Below are 15,947 nucleotides of genomic sequence, written 5' to 3' on the forward strand. Positions count from 1 at the left end.
CGAGTTATTAATTCACGGCTGTCGCCAGTGTGCAGTCCTGTAGCTGCAAACGAGCCTTTTCCCTTCTCCCTATCGATACCCAACAAGTCATACAGCGTGAGGTGCGTTGACAGTTGATGTTCTTCAGGGATGCACCACTCATCACCGCTTCAGATGTTGAACGAACTCGTACCTCAGGTCACGGCGTCTCAGGCCATTACTAGCTGGTCCAATGCCTTTGACATCATTTGTAGGGTGGCGGAGAAGGTCGACTGGATAGATGTGGCCCTTTTTGCCAGCGTGTGCCGAACGTGGCGCCATGCAGTGCAAAAGGAGGTGGAGAACAGGATTCGAGAGGCGCTGGAACCCAACCTCACGGCACTTGGTTTGTCTTTCCAGGATTTTGTTGCGGCCTTAGATGAGGCGGACGGAGCTTTGATTGGGAACTGCGTTTTGTCCATCACGTACCGCAGGACCAAATGGGCGAAAGCGTACGACAGGATCCCCCGACTAACCGTGGTGGTCCCTTCTGGGAGGAGAGAGACATTCATAGGGTTATTGGGGAAATCGGAATGGCGTTGGATTCCCCAGCCCGTCGGCATGGGTGCACGTCACGTCGTACGGGGAATTTGGGAAGTGACACTTCAACGGAGGCCTGGCGAAACACAGGGCACCTTTCCGACGTTACAGAACATGAATGACGCGCCTGATGACCCAATTGACCATTTATTTGAGAACTGGGAGGGGTGGAATGACGAAGACACACTGTTGAGTAGGAGGAGGAGAGAGTGGAGGAGGATATCGAAGGTATGCTTCATTTGTCGTAAAGGAGAATAAAAACTGATCGAGGTAGGTATATCTACGGGTCATCGAGAGCAAGTCTCAGGTGCTCCAAGTGGCCTTCACGGCAGACACGACGAGGGATATGGTCCTGCTCACAAGCAGACGATTCTACCACTTGTTCCCCAAGGTTCAGCACGCTCACCTTGGCTTAATCGGCAGATCGGGCATTTCCCGCGGGGACAACAATGTCATCGTACCGCAGATGTGTCGGGATAACTCCGAATGGCCATGGCGGTGTGGTAAACTGTGCCCCATCTTTCCGCGAAAAGGTCGAGAAGGCGACGGCACGGGGGTCTTTTTCTGGAACCAGAACATCGAAAGGGAAGCTTTGGCGGAGGGGGCAATGGAGATAGATGTCGGCTGGGGGAACGCATATGACGGTTGGAACACGGACTTGGAATGGGCTTCGAAGACATGGGCTGAGAGAAAACGCGAGTGGCCCAAAGCGCACACCATGGCCCTGTTGAACGTAGGTTCATTGCTGGACCGTTCTCAGTTCAAAGCCACGTTGGCCAAGACTTGCGTCAATCCACACTGCGAAAACCACGGCAAGCGAGCTGTTTGCTTCGTGGAAGTGGACATGTGGTTCGAGTCAGCACCAAGTACCGATGTCGAATAGTTGTTAAGATGGTGTGTTTACAGTCGTATTTACGGAGAAAGGAAAGGGTTAAGCGGGAGGTGAAATGCATGTTATTACGAGAAGGATACCAGGAGTACAAATAGTCCCCCATGATCGACTGGACAGAAACACTCGTACCACAATGCGTCTTAAGCTGTCTCCCAGAGCAGCAAGCAGTATCGCCAAGAGTACTGCCTTCATCGAGGTTTGCACCTTGCAAGATCAATCGCTTTCTCCCACGAACTAATCGGCTCCTTCAGAGTTACGATCTCCCGTTTGTAAACGGTATATTGTTTCCGCAAGACTCAGAAATTCCGGCTATTATTCCGATGGCACATGTGAAGGAGGATCGCGTCGCGGTGAGGGATCTGAAACTGGACTTCTACCTGGGCCCCACATCACCCGACCGACCAGGAAGGCGTGTTCCCATGCCTTTCACCATGCTGGACGGATACCAAGGAGAAGCTACGCACGGGTTTATACTGCGGCATCCAGAAAACTACAGGGTAAGTGTTAGCTCAAGAATGACGGTTGTGAGGAAAGCTTATGACAGAAATAATCTAGGAGCTTAATCCATCGTTCTCCCGAATTTTGGGAAATGAAAACGCGAAGGGGATGGACATAAAGGGGCCTTGTGTTATCGTTTTGTGCAACCAAAGGGGCATCTTTGTGAATGCAACGTACGAAGACATCCGGTATGTGTGCGCCGCCACCACTTGGTCAGTCTTCATTATCTTGGTTTACCAGCATGCGTCTGATTGATGGTTTCGAAGGGCACTCCTTTTGTGCTACGCTCGGACGCTCACAGAATATTCATTCGAATTACTGCGTTTGGGGTGTGAAAGCGAAGAGACGGATAGGGAAGACATTGCATCCGAGTCGGATAAAGAAGGGGGAGAGATTTAGAATAGATAGGCCCATGCTGAGGGTTTCAAATGGAAGTAGTGCGGCGAGCGGTTTAAGGATGTTCATTCGGAAAGGGATGTGAAAGGAAATGATGTAAACGATAGGTGCATTCGATGAGAACCTGCATGTGGTGAAAGGGCGTCGGTCCAGCCCATGCCAGTGAAAGCAAGGACAGGGGAAAAGGAACAAGAGGATCGGATCCGACTCGGATGTAAACATATTTGACTTTCCAACACTAAATTGACATCGTTTGTGACAAAATGCTCGAATACGGTGGACACAGATGGAAGCCCATATTTAATGAGCGAACAGGAGAACACGTACCGCCAGGGAAACAAGAAAGGTCCTCAACGCACTTCGCGTCGGCCGAAGATCACATCGGCGAGAACTTGAAGGGGGACAAGAGGCGGTCTACCAATACTTGGGAGGGAACACACAATCGATTCAGGGGACCGGAGATAGTTATCATCTTTCTAAACCTTATCATGCCAAGGGGCGAACAGCGGGGCGCCGGGAACGCGCAATTGCGCAAAAACGGAACCTTCGCCTCTCACATGCGGGTAGGCATTAGGTTATTCTCCTCGAGTGGCTAGTGGGAGCGTGCGAGAGTCTCTTACTCATCGAGGGAACAGGCGTGTGTAGGACATTGGGTAGAAGGGTAGTATAAAGAACGGATAAAGTAATAATCAATGACGCATGTACATTGTAACGAGCCGTACCACGGAGTAGTACCATGTCCGCGTCAGCGGCGTCCATCATTGCAGCGAAAGTGGGATTCACGACCCTCTTTTGATCTATCAGCGTGCATTTCATTCCGAGCGAAAGGGATACCCGCCTTGTGTCGATTGTTGTCGTCTATATCGGAATAGTAAACAACAAGAGCATCGTTAGCCCCGTTGAAAGTATTGAAAGGGAGATGGACAACGTATGGGCGGAGAATCATGAAAGCCCAGGCAGGAACGTCGGGATCAAAGACAGAAAGTGCAAGGGACCCAATGCCACCAGAGAGGTCAGCGCCACTTTTCATGGGAAGCGTCGACAAAGAGGGCGACTGGGAGTCGGCGGGATACATAATGAAATCCCAAGCACTGACGCGATGTTGCTGTGAAAGGATGATCAATACGATATAGGCGGAACGATCTGGATGAGATGGGTCACGTCGATATAGGACTTTGCAAACTTCCTGGCCGCAAGAACGAGAGGGGAGGCTGTGTAAGTGTATATATCATAGTGATCAGGGATCGCAGAGGGGGATGAGCGGAATGAGGAGAGGCGCTTGGAGGGGCGTTTACGCTTGGTCATGATTTGGGACGGTGTGATAAGAAAGGAGTGAGTGGGGAATGGATGAGGAATCAGGATACGTACACAGGACCGACGAGGGGTTTTGTAACAGGGAAAAGGACTATTTCATCCGAGCGCGTGAGAGGAAGGAGAATCGTGATGTAGATTTCAAAAGGGGTAAGTAAGCATGACATTGAAAGAGCAACACATGAAAGAGGGCGCATGGCGACTGTATGAAATTGATGTTAAAGGGAGACAGATGAAGGAGAATGGGTAAGAATATGTCCCCGCCCGCACCTGACACATTTCCAGCGCTCGACGCATTCCCGTCACCGGTGAATGATGTCTGGATCGATGCGACGATGCTATCACCACTGATAACAGTTGAAGGCATAGTGAGCCTACCAACGTTGACGTGCGCCAACACTACGCGGTGGAATTGCGGACTCAATGAGGGCGAAGCAGGCGGAGGCGAGGCAATGCCGGACGGACGAAAGGCACAAGTGGAGGAGGTTCGCGAAGAGCACCAAGAGCATAGGTTGGCATGGAACGAGGACCAAGTTAAAGAACGAACCGCAGACTTGGATAAAGGCGAGTGGTTAGGGGATTTTTGGAGCAGGAACGGCGATTGACCAAAGGCGATAGTGACCAGCAAATATTGGAAGCAGACACAAGGATTCGTAGAAGTCATTCTACTCTTGCTGTCGTGCGTGGAGAAGATGGAGAGAGTGATAACAGGAGAAGGAAACGATGATGTGGAGTGGAGACAATCGGTGGCGGAGGTGCGCGATCGGGTGGATAAAATGAAAAATGATATGGCGGAACTGGTGGGAGAAGTAGAGGACATGAGGGGACGTTGGATGTAACAGTAAAGGATGCAGGGAACCGTAGATAGATTACGGAGGAAGGAGCAACAAAGTGGATAATGACAGCGACGAGCACGAAGTGATGAGTAAACAAACGCGAATGAGCGCTCGAGTGGCGCCGATTAAGGAGAAGGCAGGGTGATTCGAGGGAAGACACAGGGTGGCGGTGCAATACAAAATTCACAACCTCCGAAGGCAAACAACGGCAAATAGCCTCGGCCTGTTGGGGTTATGGGCGGGTTGAGAGGCGCGCGCGAAGTGCGCGGCACGAAATCCCGTCCACCCAACAGGCCGAGGATACTTGCTGTTTAGCGGCCCACATCCCACTAGTGGCCTACCGACTATGCCGATGTTGCTTTTAATGGAATGCTTGTCAATCCATCGGGAAAAGAGGACGACTTCAAGGAGACCGACATACGAGTAGAGCATCACAACGATCACGTCAAGGAACATGCCCATGGATCTAACGCCTCGCCGGAAGTCCTTGAGAAGATCACACCAGCTATGGGCCATGTACAGCACCTTACACGGCAAACCTTCATTGACCTTGGTGTCGAGCTGCTCAATCAACACCATGCCAACGTATCACAACACCATGATGTCAAATTAACAGTTGCCCACTTTGCAAGGCATCGGGTTTTCGACTACGAGAACGACAAGCCTTCGACCCTCCCGGTCGTTGATCTCTATCGCTTTGGAGCCCTTCGCTTATCCGGACCAGACGGAGGTCATAGCCGCCATCTTGCTCGACACAAACTTCGCCTTCGATCCCGCCATGGAGAGGAAACTAATCCTACACTCCTAGATGCTGATCCAGAACTCCAAACTGCAATTGATAAGGATGAAATCGACTTTATTCTTTCCCTTACTGAAGATGATTTTGCAAAGTTAATTGCAGAGGATGATGTCAATATACCAGAGTTGAACGAGTTAGGATTGCTGTACTAGTGTAGTAGTGCACGTATGAATAACGACAGTGTACTACTACCCTAATTGGTATCAAAATGACATGGCATTTGAAGAGGAGCCCATTCAATCGACGGCGTAGATGATGGTGTAGCCACCTGCTCGGAATTCCTGGAAAGTGCCTCCTCAATTTGCTTCTGCTGTTCGCGCGCTGTCGTTCCGCATACAGTCCGAGTGATGTTCTCCAAGGTTTGAAGAAGGGAAGGGGCGAGGTCGTCGAGATGGATGATTGGTGTCACATTGTATAAATCATCAGCCGTCGAAATCTTGAGGGCATTCTTTGCGATCGACAGCAAGCCACTGTCAGTTACAAGGCACTCGGGCCCGTAAGACGGCCATTCATCCTTCCATTCCCTCCTCCAAAGCTCCCCTTGCCATTTAAGTAAGAGATTGTGAATCTCAGCAACTGTGTCGCTGTTCATAGCGATCTGGGTCGCGGATTTTGATTGCGGCATTTCGTGGACGAAAGTGTAAGGTGTTGGGAGTTTGAGGGCTGGATTACAGTTGGAGCAGCGTTCGCAGCGGGACGTGTAAGTCGACGAGGGATTTTCGAGCCAGATATTGGTAACTTGCTCCAAGCACCTGCTAGTCTGTGCGAGCTCGACTAAACCGGGATCTTCGGTTCGAGGATTCCGGATAGTTGGAGACTTCTCTTCTTCTCCCGCCATCGACTTCTCTACAAGTAAAATCCCCACAGCTGTCATCCCAGATCGACGAGCACCCCGACCACGTCGCTGTTCCCATCGGACCAATGTCAAACCTTGACAGCCATACTGTATGACAACTCGTACATGTGGGAAATCCATTCCGGCGCCTATTTTATCTGACCCAAGAAGAATTCTTGTACGGCCGTCGATGAAGTCTTCAAGGCATATTTTCTGATGTGCATTGGAAAGGCCAGCATGGAGGATATCAACAAGGCTGGGAGAAAGCCCTGCTGAGCTCAACCGGAAGTGGAACCACCAAAACATGGCTGTCAGAAGGTTGAGGTCATCGGAATAGACAATTGTTGGCGGAACATCGTTATCGGTTGCGTTCAGAGGAATAAGGAAGGCGAGATCGAGGAAGGAGGTTTTGGGATGCTTCATATGTTGTCGTATAACTGATAGCTCGGGCCTGAAGTTCCCAAGGTGGATGAGGTGGTATTGGGAACGTAGGCCTGCGTAGACTTCGAGTGATTTTCGGTATTTTGATGGTAAAGTGGCGGAGATGACGATTAAGGGGACGTCTAGCCCTATAACGCGTCGTAGCATGTGTAAGTTGGCGTTGGCGGGCCTCCACGAAACGCTTTCGTGAATGGTATGGGCTTCGTCAATGTAGATCCCGGAGAGTTGGGCTCGAAATTGCTCGCTGGAAAGCAACTGTGCAAGTTTCGGTGTTTCGAGCATTTCGGGGCAGATATAGATTATCTGAGAGCCACGATTAGCATTGAGACGATTGAGAGTCTCGTAGCTTGCGGTTTCGGAGCATAAGAATGTCGCAGCTATGCAGCTTGACCTACTTCTGTAATTCTTGTTAGCTAGTGCACGGTAACGATTAGAATTGGGAATTACCTTCGTTCTCCTTGGAATCCGAGACTTGTGTATGGCACTACAACGATGGATGTGCCCTTTCCCTGAGCAAGCAAAGGCAACATCCACAGCAAGGACTTGCCAGCTCCAGTTGGTGCTATGACAGCCAAATCCTGATTGCGACGCAAAACCGTGTTTGCTGCCTCGATTTGGAACGCTTTGAGCGTTTGCCCACGTTCTAATAGCTTCTTCGAATGTGCGAGGACGTTCCATTCATGGTTTTGAAGCGGATTTTGAGGTAGCACTTTGGGGGGAGGGACAGTTGGAGGCGAGAGACTCAGTTTCTTCTTCGGTCTTCTACCCACCGAGTAGGGCGTGTACGAGGGCGTTTTGGGTGTTGCCACAAATCCATTTCGATGTAGCTTCTTCCTAGCTGAGGGATCAAGACGTAGTTTCTCATAATTGAGAGAGTTTGGTACATGGGTGGCCGGGGTAGGTGTTGATGGTGTTGCTGGCACATTTTCCTTATCATAAACGGCGCGTCTCGATGATATGGAGAAGTTAAGAGGTGTCGGATTACTGGAAGACATAATATACAAGATTTCGAGGCAAAATTTAAACGATAGAGGGACAGAGAAGGCGTCGATGGGGGGAGGGAGCAAGCGACGACGCGACGCGAGCCTCGATATTGGCATTATCTAAGCGAGAAAAAATCTCCGAACCGTCGGAGTGTCGAACCCCCACTTTCCTGTTGGCGGGTTCCCAGACGTTTACGGTGGCAAACCCAAATCGGGTTCGTCGCCAAGTAAACGTCTGGCTGGCCGAGACTAATGGCTTACCAAGCCGCTAATAATACCTCATCCGGAGGCGTCCACATGGGCCCACTGGCCCAAGCGCAGACGGCGTCCATCATTTTGCAGGAGCGTCATTTCGAGGTCACGAAAACTGACGCCCGTGCTGCTGGTTGGCTTTTGGCGCTCGAGCAGCGACAAAATCTGTCAGCCCTATTTGGATTGGATCAAGGGCATGACACGGTCAAAGAATGAGGAGAAAAAAATGAGAAATAGCGCTTAGGATTTGCTTAAGATAAAATCCGGCAACGCCCGATCGGATCTGAGACAAGCACGTCACAACAGGAACAATGAAAACATTCACATTCTTGCTCATGTTGTCCCGTCCCCGCTTATTTAAACCTTGGTGCCTAAAGTCTCAGCCCAATCCAATCCTTTCTTCCCTCCGGTCAAATACCCTGAATCTACATGGTCCAACCATAGCGTTTTTCCAACCGGAAAATAACGTGGTAGGGTCTCTGTGGCATTCCAAGAGGCATAAAAAGGAGATCAGTGGGAGCAAAGTCATTGATTCACCCCCAGACACCTACAACATCAGAAAAAAAACAGCACGGAAAGCTGAGCCTGCTCTCAGCTTTCTCTGGCACAATCTAAAAATACGATATGTCAACCTGGACAACATGGCCACAACCGAAACCTAACGAGGTCGAGCATGCAATGCGTGCATCCGTGAGCGCCAGTAACACCCACGCCAGCGGCAGTAATGCGGCCGCGACAACAGAGCAGCCAAAGAAAGCAACCAAAAGAGGGGCAAGAATCAACGAGGACGGCGTGGCCATTCTCCGAGGCAAGTGCTGAGTTCAGCATATATCTCACTGACAATACATAGTGGCTAACGGTTTTGTCAATGTCCAGAATTCGAGCATGTCAACGGGCTGTATCCTACACGCGTTGAATGCGATGATTTGCTCGAACGCATTCGCGTCAGTGAACCCATCGTTCCCGGGCGATTTTTGCAAAATTGACGTACAGTTCCCTTTAGGCTGTTGGGAACGCACATTACCAGTTTCACACTCTGAAAGGCTGGTTCAATAACAGGAGGGCATTACGCAAACGGGAACAAGCACAGAGCCAGGGGGCTGTCGCCCACAGCACAAGCGATGCGCTACCAGGTAGGCCTCGCGTTCTCGTCCATTCAAGCGCGAACACTTCAGCTGACGATCCTTAAAGCGCCATCGACCCACCTGAACAAATCGCAGATGGCGCAACTACGCATAATGGCAGAGCCGATTCCAGGCATGCCGCCAGAATCCACCATAGCGATATGGGCCAATTTACTTCGCGTCGAAAAGGACGTCGTGCACGCGTTTTTACGCGACATTCGTCGCAAAGCGACATCTCCGGAATCGGAAATGGCTGTAGACGACGACGACGACGCGTACCAAGGCACACGACCACCATCTCCTCATACCTATCAACGTCCCTCACAGCCCCTCAAGATCGAGCCCTCGCTACACCAACAACGACTACCCACCCCTGCAGAAACAGCTTCCCCCGGCCCGTCAATATCCTCACCTGTGATATCTCATACGGATGAACGGTTCTCCCCCGATGTAAAACCTCATTCGCGGTCGTCTTCATTGATGTCACCGCTCGGTCAATTTCCCGGATCCGCATCTCTACCTCCCACCGCCGTACTCCCTGACTTCATCCCAACTCATGTACAACGACATGAAGCTCCTCCGCAGAAAGATATTGTTCTGGAAGCAATCAAGCTCGGTGTTCTTGAAGGGGCTGCGGCGCCTCCCAAATCCGAACCCCCGCCGCGTTCGCTTGCAGAGTTCGACACGCTATGGGCCCCCTTCGAAACGACGCTAGCCAACATTGCACAAGCTCTTTCCCAATAATTATTCGCGGACGGTTGTCCAAGCTGGCGCAACCGTTACAATGTCTCCATGAACCAACGAACAACATACAGCCTATTCCCTCGCATTTTCATTCCAATTCTGTAATTGCATCGCATCCATCCATTTCGCTTTCGTGTTTTCTTTCAACCATTTTTTTTCTTTTCGTGGCATGTATTCATTCCATTTCGCATTGTTTCTGTTCGCACAACTACAATTTCACGTTACTCTAGAGCTGTTTGAGGTTGACAATTATTCACATATGTACGACGGTAATGAGCTATAATATTTGACGGTAGTGTAGATAATTAATGCAAGACGAAGCATGAGAATAGGGTAGTACGAGAATCCTAAAGAATGTACAAAACTGAATGACTGGGTAACAGCGAGAGGCACCCTCAGATTCGCCAATCGCTGAAAAAGTCGTAATCGTATTCAACGAAAGCGACCATGTAATCCACAGTTGTTCCGCCTTCCTCTTCATCCTCTTCTCCCGCTCCAGCAGCATCGACAATACCCTCAAACTGGGGAGGGGAGGCCGCACGATTGTTCTCGTCTCCTCCAGCCGGCTTCGCGGCGCCGGGATTACCTCCACGGGGCCCAGACCCATCCTCGAAATCCGCCGCATCCGCACCTTCCAATTCGAAGGCTTCGCGAGTAGCAAGCTCGGCGGCATGCGCGTCTTCAGCATCGTCATATTCGCCGAGAGCCTTGGTGAGAGCAGTTTCTTCCTTGTTGAACAGCGTTCGCCAATCAAACTCGCCCTTTTGAATGACCAGATCGTCCAAAGATCGTTTCTGGTTGGCTTTACGGAGCATTGCTTCTTCGACAGTGTATTGGGATACAAAGCGGTAGATGTGAACATCACGAATTTGGCCAATCCTATGAGCGCTGTTAACGAGGTGGAGAGTTAGCCTTATTCTTGATATCCACGTCGTCAAACTCTTGTACTTACCGATCTTCACACTGGCGATCCATTTGGGGGTTGAAATCGCTATCATAGAAGATAACCGTGTCTGCACCAGTCAGGCTGTACTTTGCGTCAGTTTGGGGTGTTCTTCAAGGGACGGGGGAAGAAACTTACTTGATGCCTATCCCTCCAGATCGAGATGAAGAGATGAAGCAAAAGATCCGCGAGTCCGCGTTGAACCTTTCCGTAATGTACTGTCTATCCTCGATCTTTGTCGCGCCATCCAAACGGAGGTACAAATATCCATGGTGGTTGAGGAAAACTTCGAGAATGTCGAGGACGCGGGTCATCTGAGTGAAGATGAGGACTCGATGGCCACCTGCCTTCTTCTCTTGTAACAACTCGGCAAGCCGCTGAAGCTTTCCACAGTCGTATTGCAAGAGAGAAGGCTCGGGGAATGCTATCTGAAGTTTGACGGCCGCTCGATGGAGGATGTTGTCAAATTCAGGTGGTGATTGGAGGATGCGATCGCAATGCCCTGCGAGGGCTATCCTTGGCATATCCAGAGCTACGACGGAGGGGGTAACGAAAGCGAATCGGTCGATGAGCCCTGCCATCTGCTGTTCTCGATCGGTATGGGACAGGACAGCAGCGTGGACGGAGTAAACTGTATCCAAGTAAGCATGGCGGCGGTCGGTGAGAGATAGAGGTAGAAGCGGTTTGGCGAAGTGAACTTGAGAGATGCACTCCGTGCTCACAATAGGGTGCTCGCTACACCGTAGCCGATTGAGGTAGCTGATGTGTGACCAGTGGGCAATTGCCTTGGCTCGTTCGAGATATCGAGCGTAGTTGCGAAAGCCGGCGATGGTCCTGGTATCTTTAGGCGGGGCTTTGCCGATTCCTTCGCCATAAAAAGGCAAACGGGAGGTAGCATCCAACTCCTGCCTTCTCCCGGCCGCATACTGAGACACGTTCTGGCGGTGGATAAATTGAAGGCCAAGAACATCGAGGTTGACATTCTCTTCCATGTCTTCACACCACCGTCTGCGCACGAGCAGTTCCTTGATTTCATAATCGGCGATCGCAGAACGTGACATGGCGAATGAGGTGACAATCGACCGAACTTCGAATAGGTCTGGATGATTGCAGACTTTGCGGAGCTGCATAAGAATGTTGGCGATCTTCAAATAAACACCGGATTGGAGGTCCTTCTGCGTTTGCGCTCGTGACATGAACTCGTCGTAGAGAAATCGCTGGCGTTTGGAGAGAGGACACAAGACCAAGTGCTCAAACTTGCTTGGGAGTTCCTTCTCGACGTCCCGCTTCAAACGTCGAAGGAGGTATGGTCGAAGGACCGTGTGCAGCTTGGAGACCCGTTGCATGGTCTCTTCGTCAACATCGCCGTGTTCGATTGCCTTCTCGAGAGGGTCTGCGATTTAAAGTTATAGACGCAGAAACATTAGCATGATTAACCAAGGCACTTACTGGAGAACCAATCGCCGAATTCCTTGAGATTGGCAAAGTCTGACCCCGACATGAGAAACTGAAGAAGCGACCAAAGCTCTGTCAAATTGTTCTGCAGCGGTGTACCAGTCAACAGCAACCGTCGAAAAGACCGAAACATCAAGAGAACGTTCCAGCGTTGCGAACGGAAATTCTTGATCATATGCGCCTCGTCCAAGATGAGGTAGTACCAATTCTTGCGCTTGAACACCAGTTGATCTCTGCTTGCTAGGGTGTACGAGGTGATGCAGACATTGAAGCTGTATTTGTCTCGCCAGCCCTGTCGGAGCTCCTTCCGTCGTTTGGGAGACCCGTGGTAACTGACAACCTTGAACCCAGGCAGGAATTTCTTGAACTCCATCTCCCAGTTGAGGAGAACACTGGTGGGAACAACCTAGTCCTTCAAGGTAAGCATGATGCACCCGCATCCTAATGGGGGAAGGACCTACGATTAAATGAGGGCCCCAGATTCCTCGATCACAGGCAAGGTGTGCCAACAGGGCGATTGTCTGGATCGTCTTCCTATTACAAGAACCGACGTGAGCCTAAAACAACCTTTTTCACCACATGGAGTGACGTACCCTAATCCCATTTCATCCGCCAAAATCCCATTCATATGGTTTGTGTGTAAACTCGCAAGCCATTCCAACCCCGATTGCTGGTACGGTCGTAGAACTCCTCTGAGCAGTGAAGGCGGCTGGATGGTCCGAGATGGGTCCCAATCCACCGGCGCGACAGCATAGGGACGGAGATAGGCGGGTATCCGACTGTAGTCGGAATCCTCTGGATTCTCTGGCACAATGCCTTCCTCATCGATGCCCTCCTCTTCCTGTTCTTCCAAGGTCATGCCTGGCTCAGCGTCAACATCCATGGCTGTCGATGTAGGACTAGTCGGCCGTGATGAAGCCGGGCCTTCGCCATTGACAGGCGTATCAGGCCGACTGAGTGGTTCCGGGGAATAGATCCCAAAGTCTTCTCGTTCCAGGGCGGACGCCACATATTCGTCCCCGAAAATAGGTGCACTTTCGTGGTTGAATATCGGTTTGTTGGGCGAGGGGGACAGAGTAATAGGGTCAGAGCTCATGGAGCCAGACAAAAGGATGTCCTCAAGGGGCGCTAGCGAAGATTGTCGAACAGGCGATTTGTCCGGATCAGGAACGAGGATATTGTCAATGAGCGTTTCGTCCTCTAGACCATCTTGGATACCGTCTCGTAGCCTCTGAGGATTGTCTGAGTCCATGAGGAGCAGGTTGGTCCCCAGTCGATCCCCCGACCCTTCTGAATCTGTGTCCGCTATCTGACTGGCGGGTAAGGACCCGTCAGACACATAGTCGTCGGTATCGCTTAGCTCTTCTCCCAAAGCCCCTTCTCCGTCCTCATCGTCAGAGCCTTGCCCACCTTGGAGCATGGTTACACCTTGTATCAAGTGTCGCTGCTGCGTTGAGAGAATATGCCCGGACTGCTCGAGGATGGCATTGAGGTGCTCCTGGCCAAGCCTACGTTCTTCTTCTTCCTCTTCCAGCCTGCGTTTCTCTCGTATGTGCTGCAGGAGATGTTAGGATGATGGCTATTCAAGCAATGTGTGATGTAGTACTCACGAATACGGCCTTCTTCCATTCCGCCACGACCAGCTTGATAGTGGACTTGGCCAGGGTTCTGAGTCGCTTCTCTTCCTGTAACCTCGCCCTTTCCTTCTTCGCCTCTTGGGCATCCCAGTACGCTCGAATCCGCGCAGCAACCTGGCCTGCTACCTGCCTTCCGACAGGTATCCGCTTCCCCAGCCTCGCCTTGCCATTGAGAACTGCAGCCTCGACGACGTCATCCCAATGGTCTGTAGTTGTCCTCTTTGGAGGCTCGTACGCAGGATTAGAGTCGTCTTCGTCGAGTCGCGTGCCGAAGTACACATCCTTGCCCGGGATAAACCTCTGCTGTCGACGAAATAAAAGCTCTCGATTTCGAATCTCGGCTTCCTTCTTGATTTTGCGCTGGTACGCTTTCTCATCTACAATCTCCTTGAGGCCGTTGGTTCTGTAGGTCGCGAGGAGTGCAGATAGAGAGCCCCCGTGTTTCGGAGGGAGAGGGATTTGGGCAGGGTTGGTGTATGTTCGTGATGGTTTTCGCACAACCAGCTTGATGCGTTTTATTGTTTTGTTTGGAAGGGATTTGGATGGACCTTCGGTGGTGTCAGGAACCAATGAACAGCCGGGAGGGTCCTGTGGAGTAGGAATGCCGTTAAAACGTAGAATGCAATGGCCAAACAGTAGAAGTAACGTACCCCTAAAACAGGAGAGATAGGTTGAGGGCGCGGTTTCGGACTGATCGGTACTTGGTTGGGCTTGTCCCCCTTCGTGGTTTTTGCTCTCGATTCCAGCAAGGGCGCCTCTACCCCATCATAGTTTTCGTCGATGACGATAGCAGCTTTCTTCATCTTCGCCTTCTTCTCCTTTCCGTTCAGTCGAGGACCCTTGTCTTTATCTACAGGTTTGGGTCCGGCCGGAGGCTTCCTACGCGGTATGATGATCGTAAGTTCCTCGTCGAGGTCTGTGAGAGGAGAGGAGCTTCGTGACAGTGACGGAGACTTTTGCGCTACTAGCTCGGAGGGAGGTGCGGTCTTCATCCTCTTCGGAGTCGGCTGTGACGGTTCTGGTGCAACCTCCTTCCCTTTGCCCTTCCCCAAAGCATCGTTTAGGATATCGAAAATCTCGCGATTCTGAACGTGCACATCAGGGACTAGTTTGCGTTTAGTGGGCCTGGGAGGTGCTGCTGAAGACGAAGACGAAGGCATTGGAGCAAAAGCATTGACTAGCTTCTTGCGTTCGTTGATGGTCCGGCGAGTTTGGCGAGAAGGACCTGCTGTAGGTTGGATCATCCCGACAAGGTCAAAAGAGGCTTTGTACTGAATTAATGCATCTGTCAGCTGCGTAGAGTCTAAATAAGCTCAGTATCAAAGATACACACCTCTTGGAAGACGCGACTATCATCCTCCTTCGCGGCCTACACACAGAACCCTCGTTAACCGCGTCCAAGGCCGAAGGTCACAACACATTTGCGTACCGAAGGGTGGTAGGTCAACATGTTCCTGTAGTTATCCATATGGAACTTTTCGCGAACCTTTATGAAATAAATTAGGTGACCAGGAAGCCAAAAACGACAGAGCCTGAAAACACATACCAAGTCATCGTGTCGATTGAACACCTGGTCGCGCTCCGTTTCCTTCTTTGACAATATCAACGCCTTCTCAGCTTCGAGCATCTCGTTCGTGACCGAGAATTCCGCCAGATCCTTCTCATTCGCGACCGAGGTCGTCAAAGTTTCGTTGGCAATAGGATCTCCGGGTACAAGGCTCCGTCCTACGTCCTGCCCACCGCCCATGTTGTTCGAGCTTCCAGGTTCAACCTCCAGACATTCATCGCGTCCAACTCTAACAAAAGACGAGGTAGATAAGACAACCAAACTCTTCAACAGAACTGACATTTGGTACTTACGGGTGCATAGGCCCACTAGGGTCGCGAAGCGTATTGACCGTCGCGTTCTTGAACTCGCTGTGCTCTGAATAATCCAGTAGACTTCAAGGGCTGCGTTTCCCGGGCGTTTTCTTCGTTGTCGTTGTAGTCGTCGATGGCAGATATCGTATTGGCGAAGACATGGCTCAAGTTCGTGGTTGATCCCATTTGTTTGGCGCGACAAATATCATTTAGGCTTCGGGATTCGGCGCGCCCCTGGCCACACCCCTTCGCCGGTCAGGAAATCCATTGCCAACTCAATTCTGAACAGTATATGAGTCCAAATCGTTGGTTGAACGTTGAATCCGAATAGAATAATTTAAACCATCTATACAACGTACAAGCGTTGTACATACAGAACAGTA

The 15,947-nt window shown here is 50.9% G+C and overlaps 7 protein-coding genes across 7 annotated transcripts; 5 read left to right on the forward strand and 2 right to left on the reverse strand.

The window, feature by feature from the left end:
• Positions 1 to 153: 153 nt before the first annotated feature.
• On the forward strand, positions 154 to 1,441 carry CC1G_04460 (hypothetical protein; the record flags this gene model as incomplete). Its single annotated transcript, XM_001829975.1, has 2 exons — positions 154 to 786; positions 833 to 1,441. 2 exons carry the CDS (start codon positions 154 to 156, stop codon positions 1,439 to 1,441), a joined length of 1,242 nt encoding a protein of 413 aa, XP_001830027.1.
• Positions 1,442 to 1,770: 329 nt separating this feature from the next.
• Positions 1,771 to 2,347, forward strand: CC1G_14123 (hypothetical protein; the record flags this gene model as incomplete). Its single annotated transcript, XM_002911544.1, has 3 exons — positions 1,771 to 1,947; positions 2,006 to 2,136; positions 2,287 to 2,347. The coding sequence occupies 3 exons, from the start codon at positions 1,771 to 1,773 to the stop codon at positions 2,345 to 2,347; spliced, it is 369 nt and encodes a 122-aa protein (XP_002911590.1).
• Positions 2,348 to 3,687: 1,340 nt separating this feature from the next.
• Positions 3,688 to 4,260, forward strand: CC1G_14124 (hypothetical protein; the record flags this gene model as incomplete). The annotated part of the gene is made up of 2 exons (XM_002911545.1): positions 3,688 to 3,805; positions 3,941 to 4,260. The coding sequence occupies 2 exons, from the start codon at positions 3,688 to 3,690 to the stop codon at positions 4,258 to 4,260; spliced, it is 438 nt and encodes a 145-aa protein (XP_002911591.1).
• Positions 4,261 to 4,860: 600 nt separating this feature from the next.
• On the forward strand, positions 4,861 to 5,442 carry CC1G_04462 (hypothetical protein; the record flags this gene model as incomplete). The annotated part of the gene is made up of 1 exon (XM_001829977.1): positions 4,861 to 5,442. One exon carries the CDS (start codon positions 4,861 to 4,863, stop codon positions 5,440 to 5,442), a length of 582 nt encoding a protein of 193 aa, XP_001830029.1.
• A 41-nt stretch (positions 5,443 to 5,483) lies between these two features.
• CC1G_04463 (ATP-dependent DNA helicase) lies at positions 5,484 to 7,561 on the reverse strand (the record flags this gene model as incomplete). The annotated part of the gene is made up of 2 exons (XM_001829978.2): positions 5,484 to 6,963; positions 7,014 to 7,561. 2 exons carry the CDS (start codon positions 7,559 to 7,561, stop codon positions 5,484 to 5,486), a joined length of 2,028 nt encoding a protein of 675 aa, XP_001830030.2.
• Positions 7,562 to 7,801: 240 nt separating this feature from the next.
• On the forward strand, positions 7,802 to 9,669 carry CC1G_04464 (hypothetical protein; the record flags this gene model as incomplete). Its single annotated transcript, XM_001829979.2, has 4 exons — positions 7,802 to 7,934; positions 8,678 to 8,745; positions 8,805 to 8,934; positions 8,993 to 9,669. 4 exons carry the CDS (start codon positions 7,802 to 7,804, stop codon positions 9,667 to 9,669), a joined length of 1,008 nt encoding a protein of 335 aa, XP_001830031.2.
• A 395-nt stretch (positions 9,670 to 10,064) lies between these two features.
• Positions 10,065 to 15,572, reverse strand: CC1G_04465 (helicase SWR1; the record flags this gene model as incomplete). Its single annotated transcript, XM_001829980.2, has 12 exons — positions 10,065 to 10,548; positions 10,622 to 10,723; positions 10,751 to 12,005; positions 12,062 to 12,473; positions 12,529 to 12,601; positions 12,661 to 13,622; positions 13,678 to 14,292; positions 14,355 to 14,975; positions 15,038 to 15,073; positions 15,134 to 15,190; positions 15,251 to 15,500; positions 15,565 to 15,572. The coding sequence occupies 12 exons, from the start codon at positions 15,570 to 15,572 to the stop codon at positions 10,065 to 10,067; spliced, it is 4,875 nt and encodes a 1,624-aa protein (XP_001830032.2).
• Between the last annotated feature and the right edge of the window lie 375 nt (positions 15,573 to 15,947).

Source organism: Coprinopsis cinerea (assembly GCF_000182895.1).
Source record: "Coprinopsis cinerea okayama7#130 chromosome 3 map unlocalized cont3.3, whole genome shotgun sequence".
NCBI lineage: Eukaryota > Fungi > Basidiomycota > Agaricomycetes > Agaricales > Psathyrellaceae > Coprinopsis > Coprinopsis cinerea.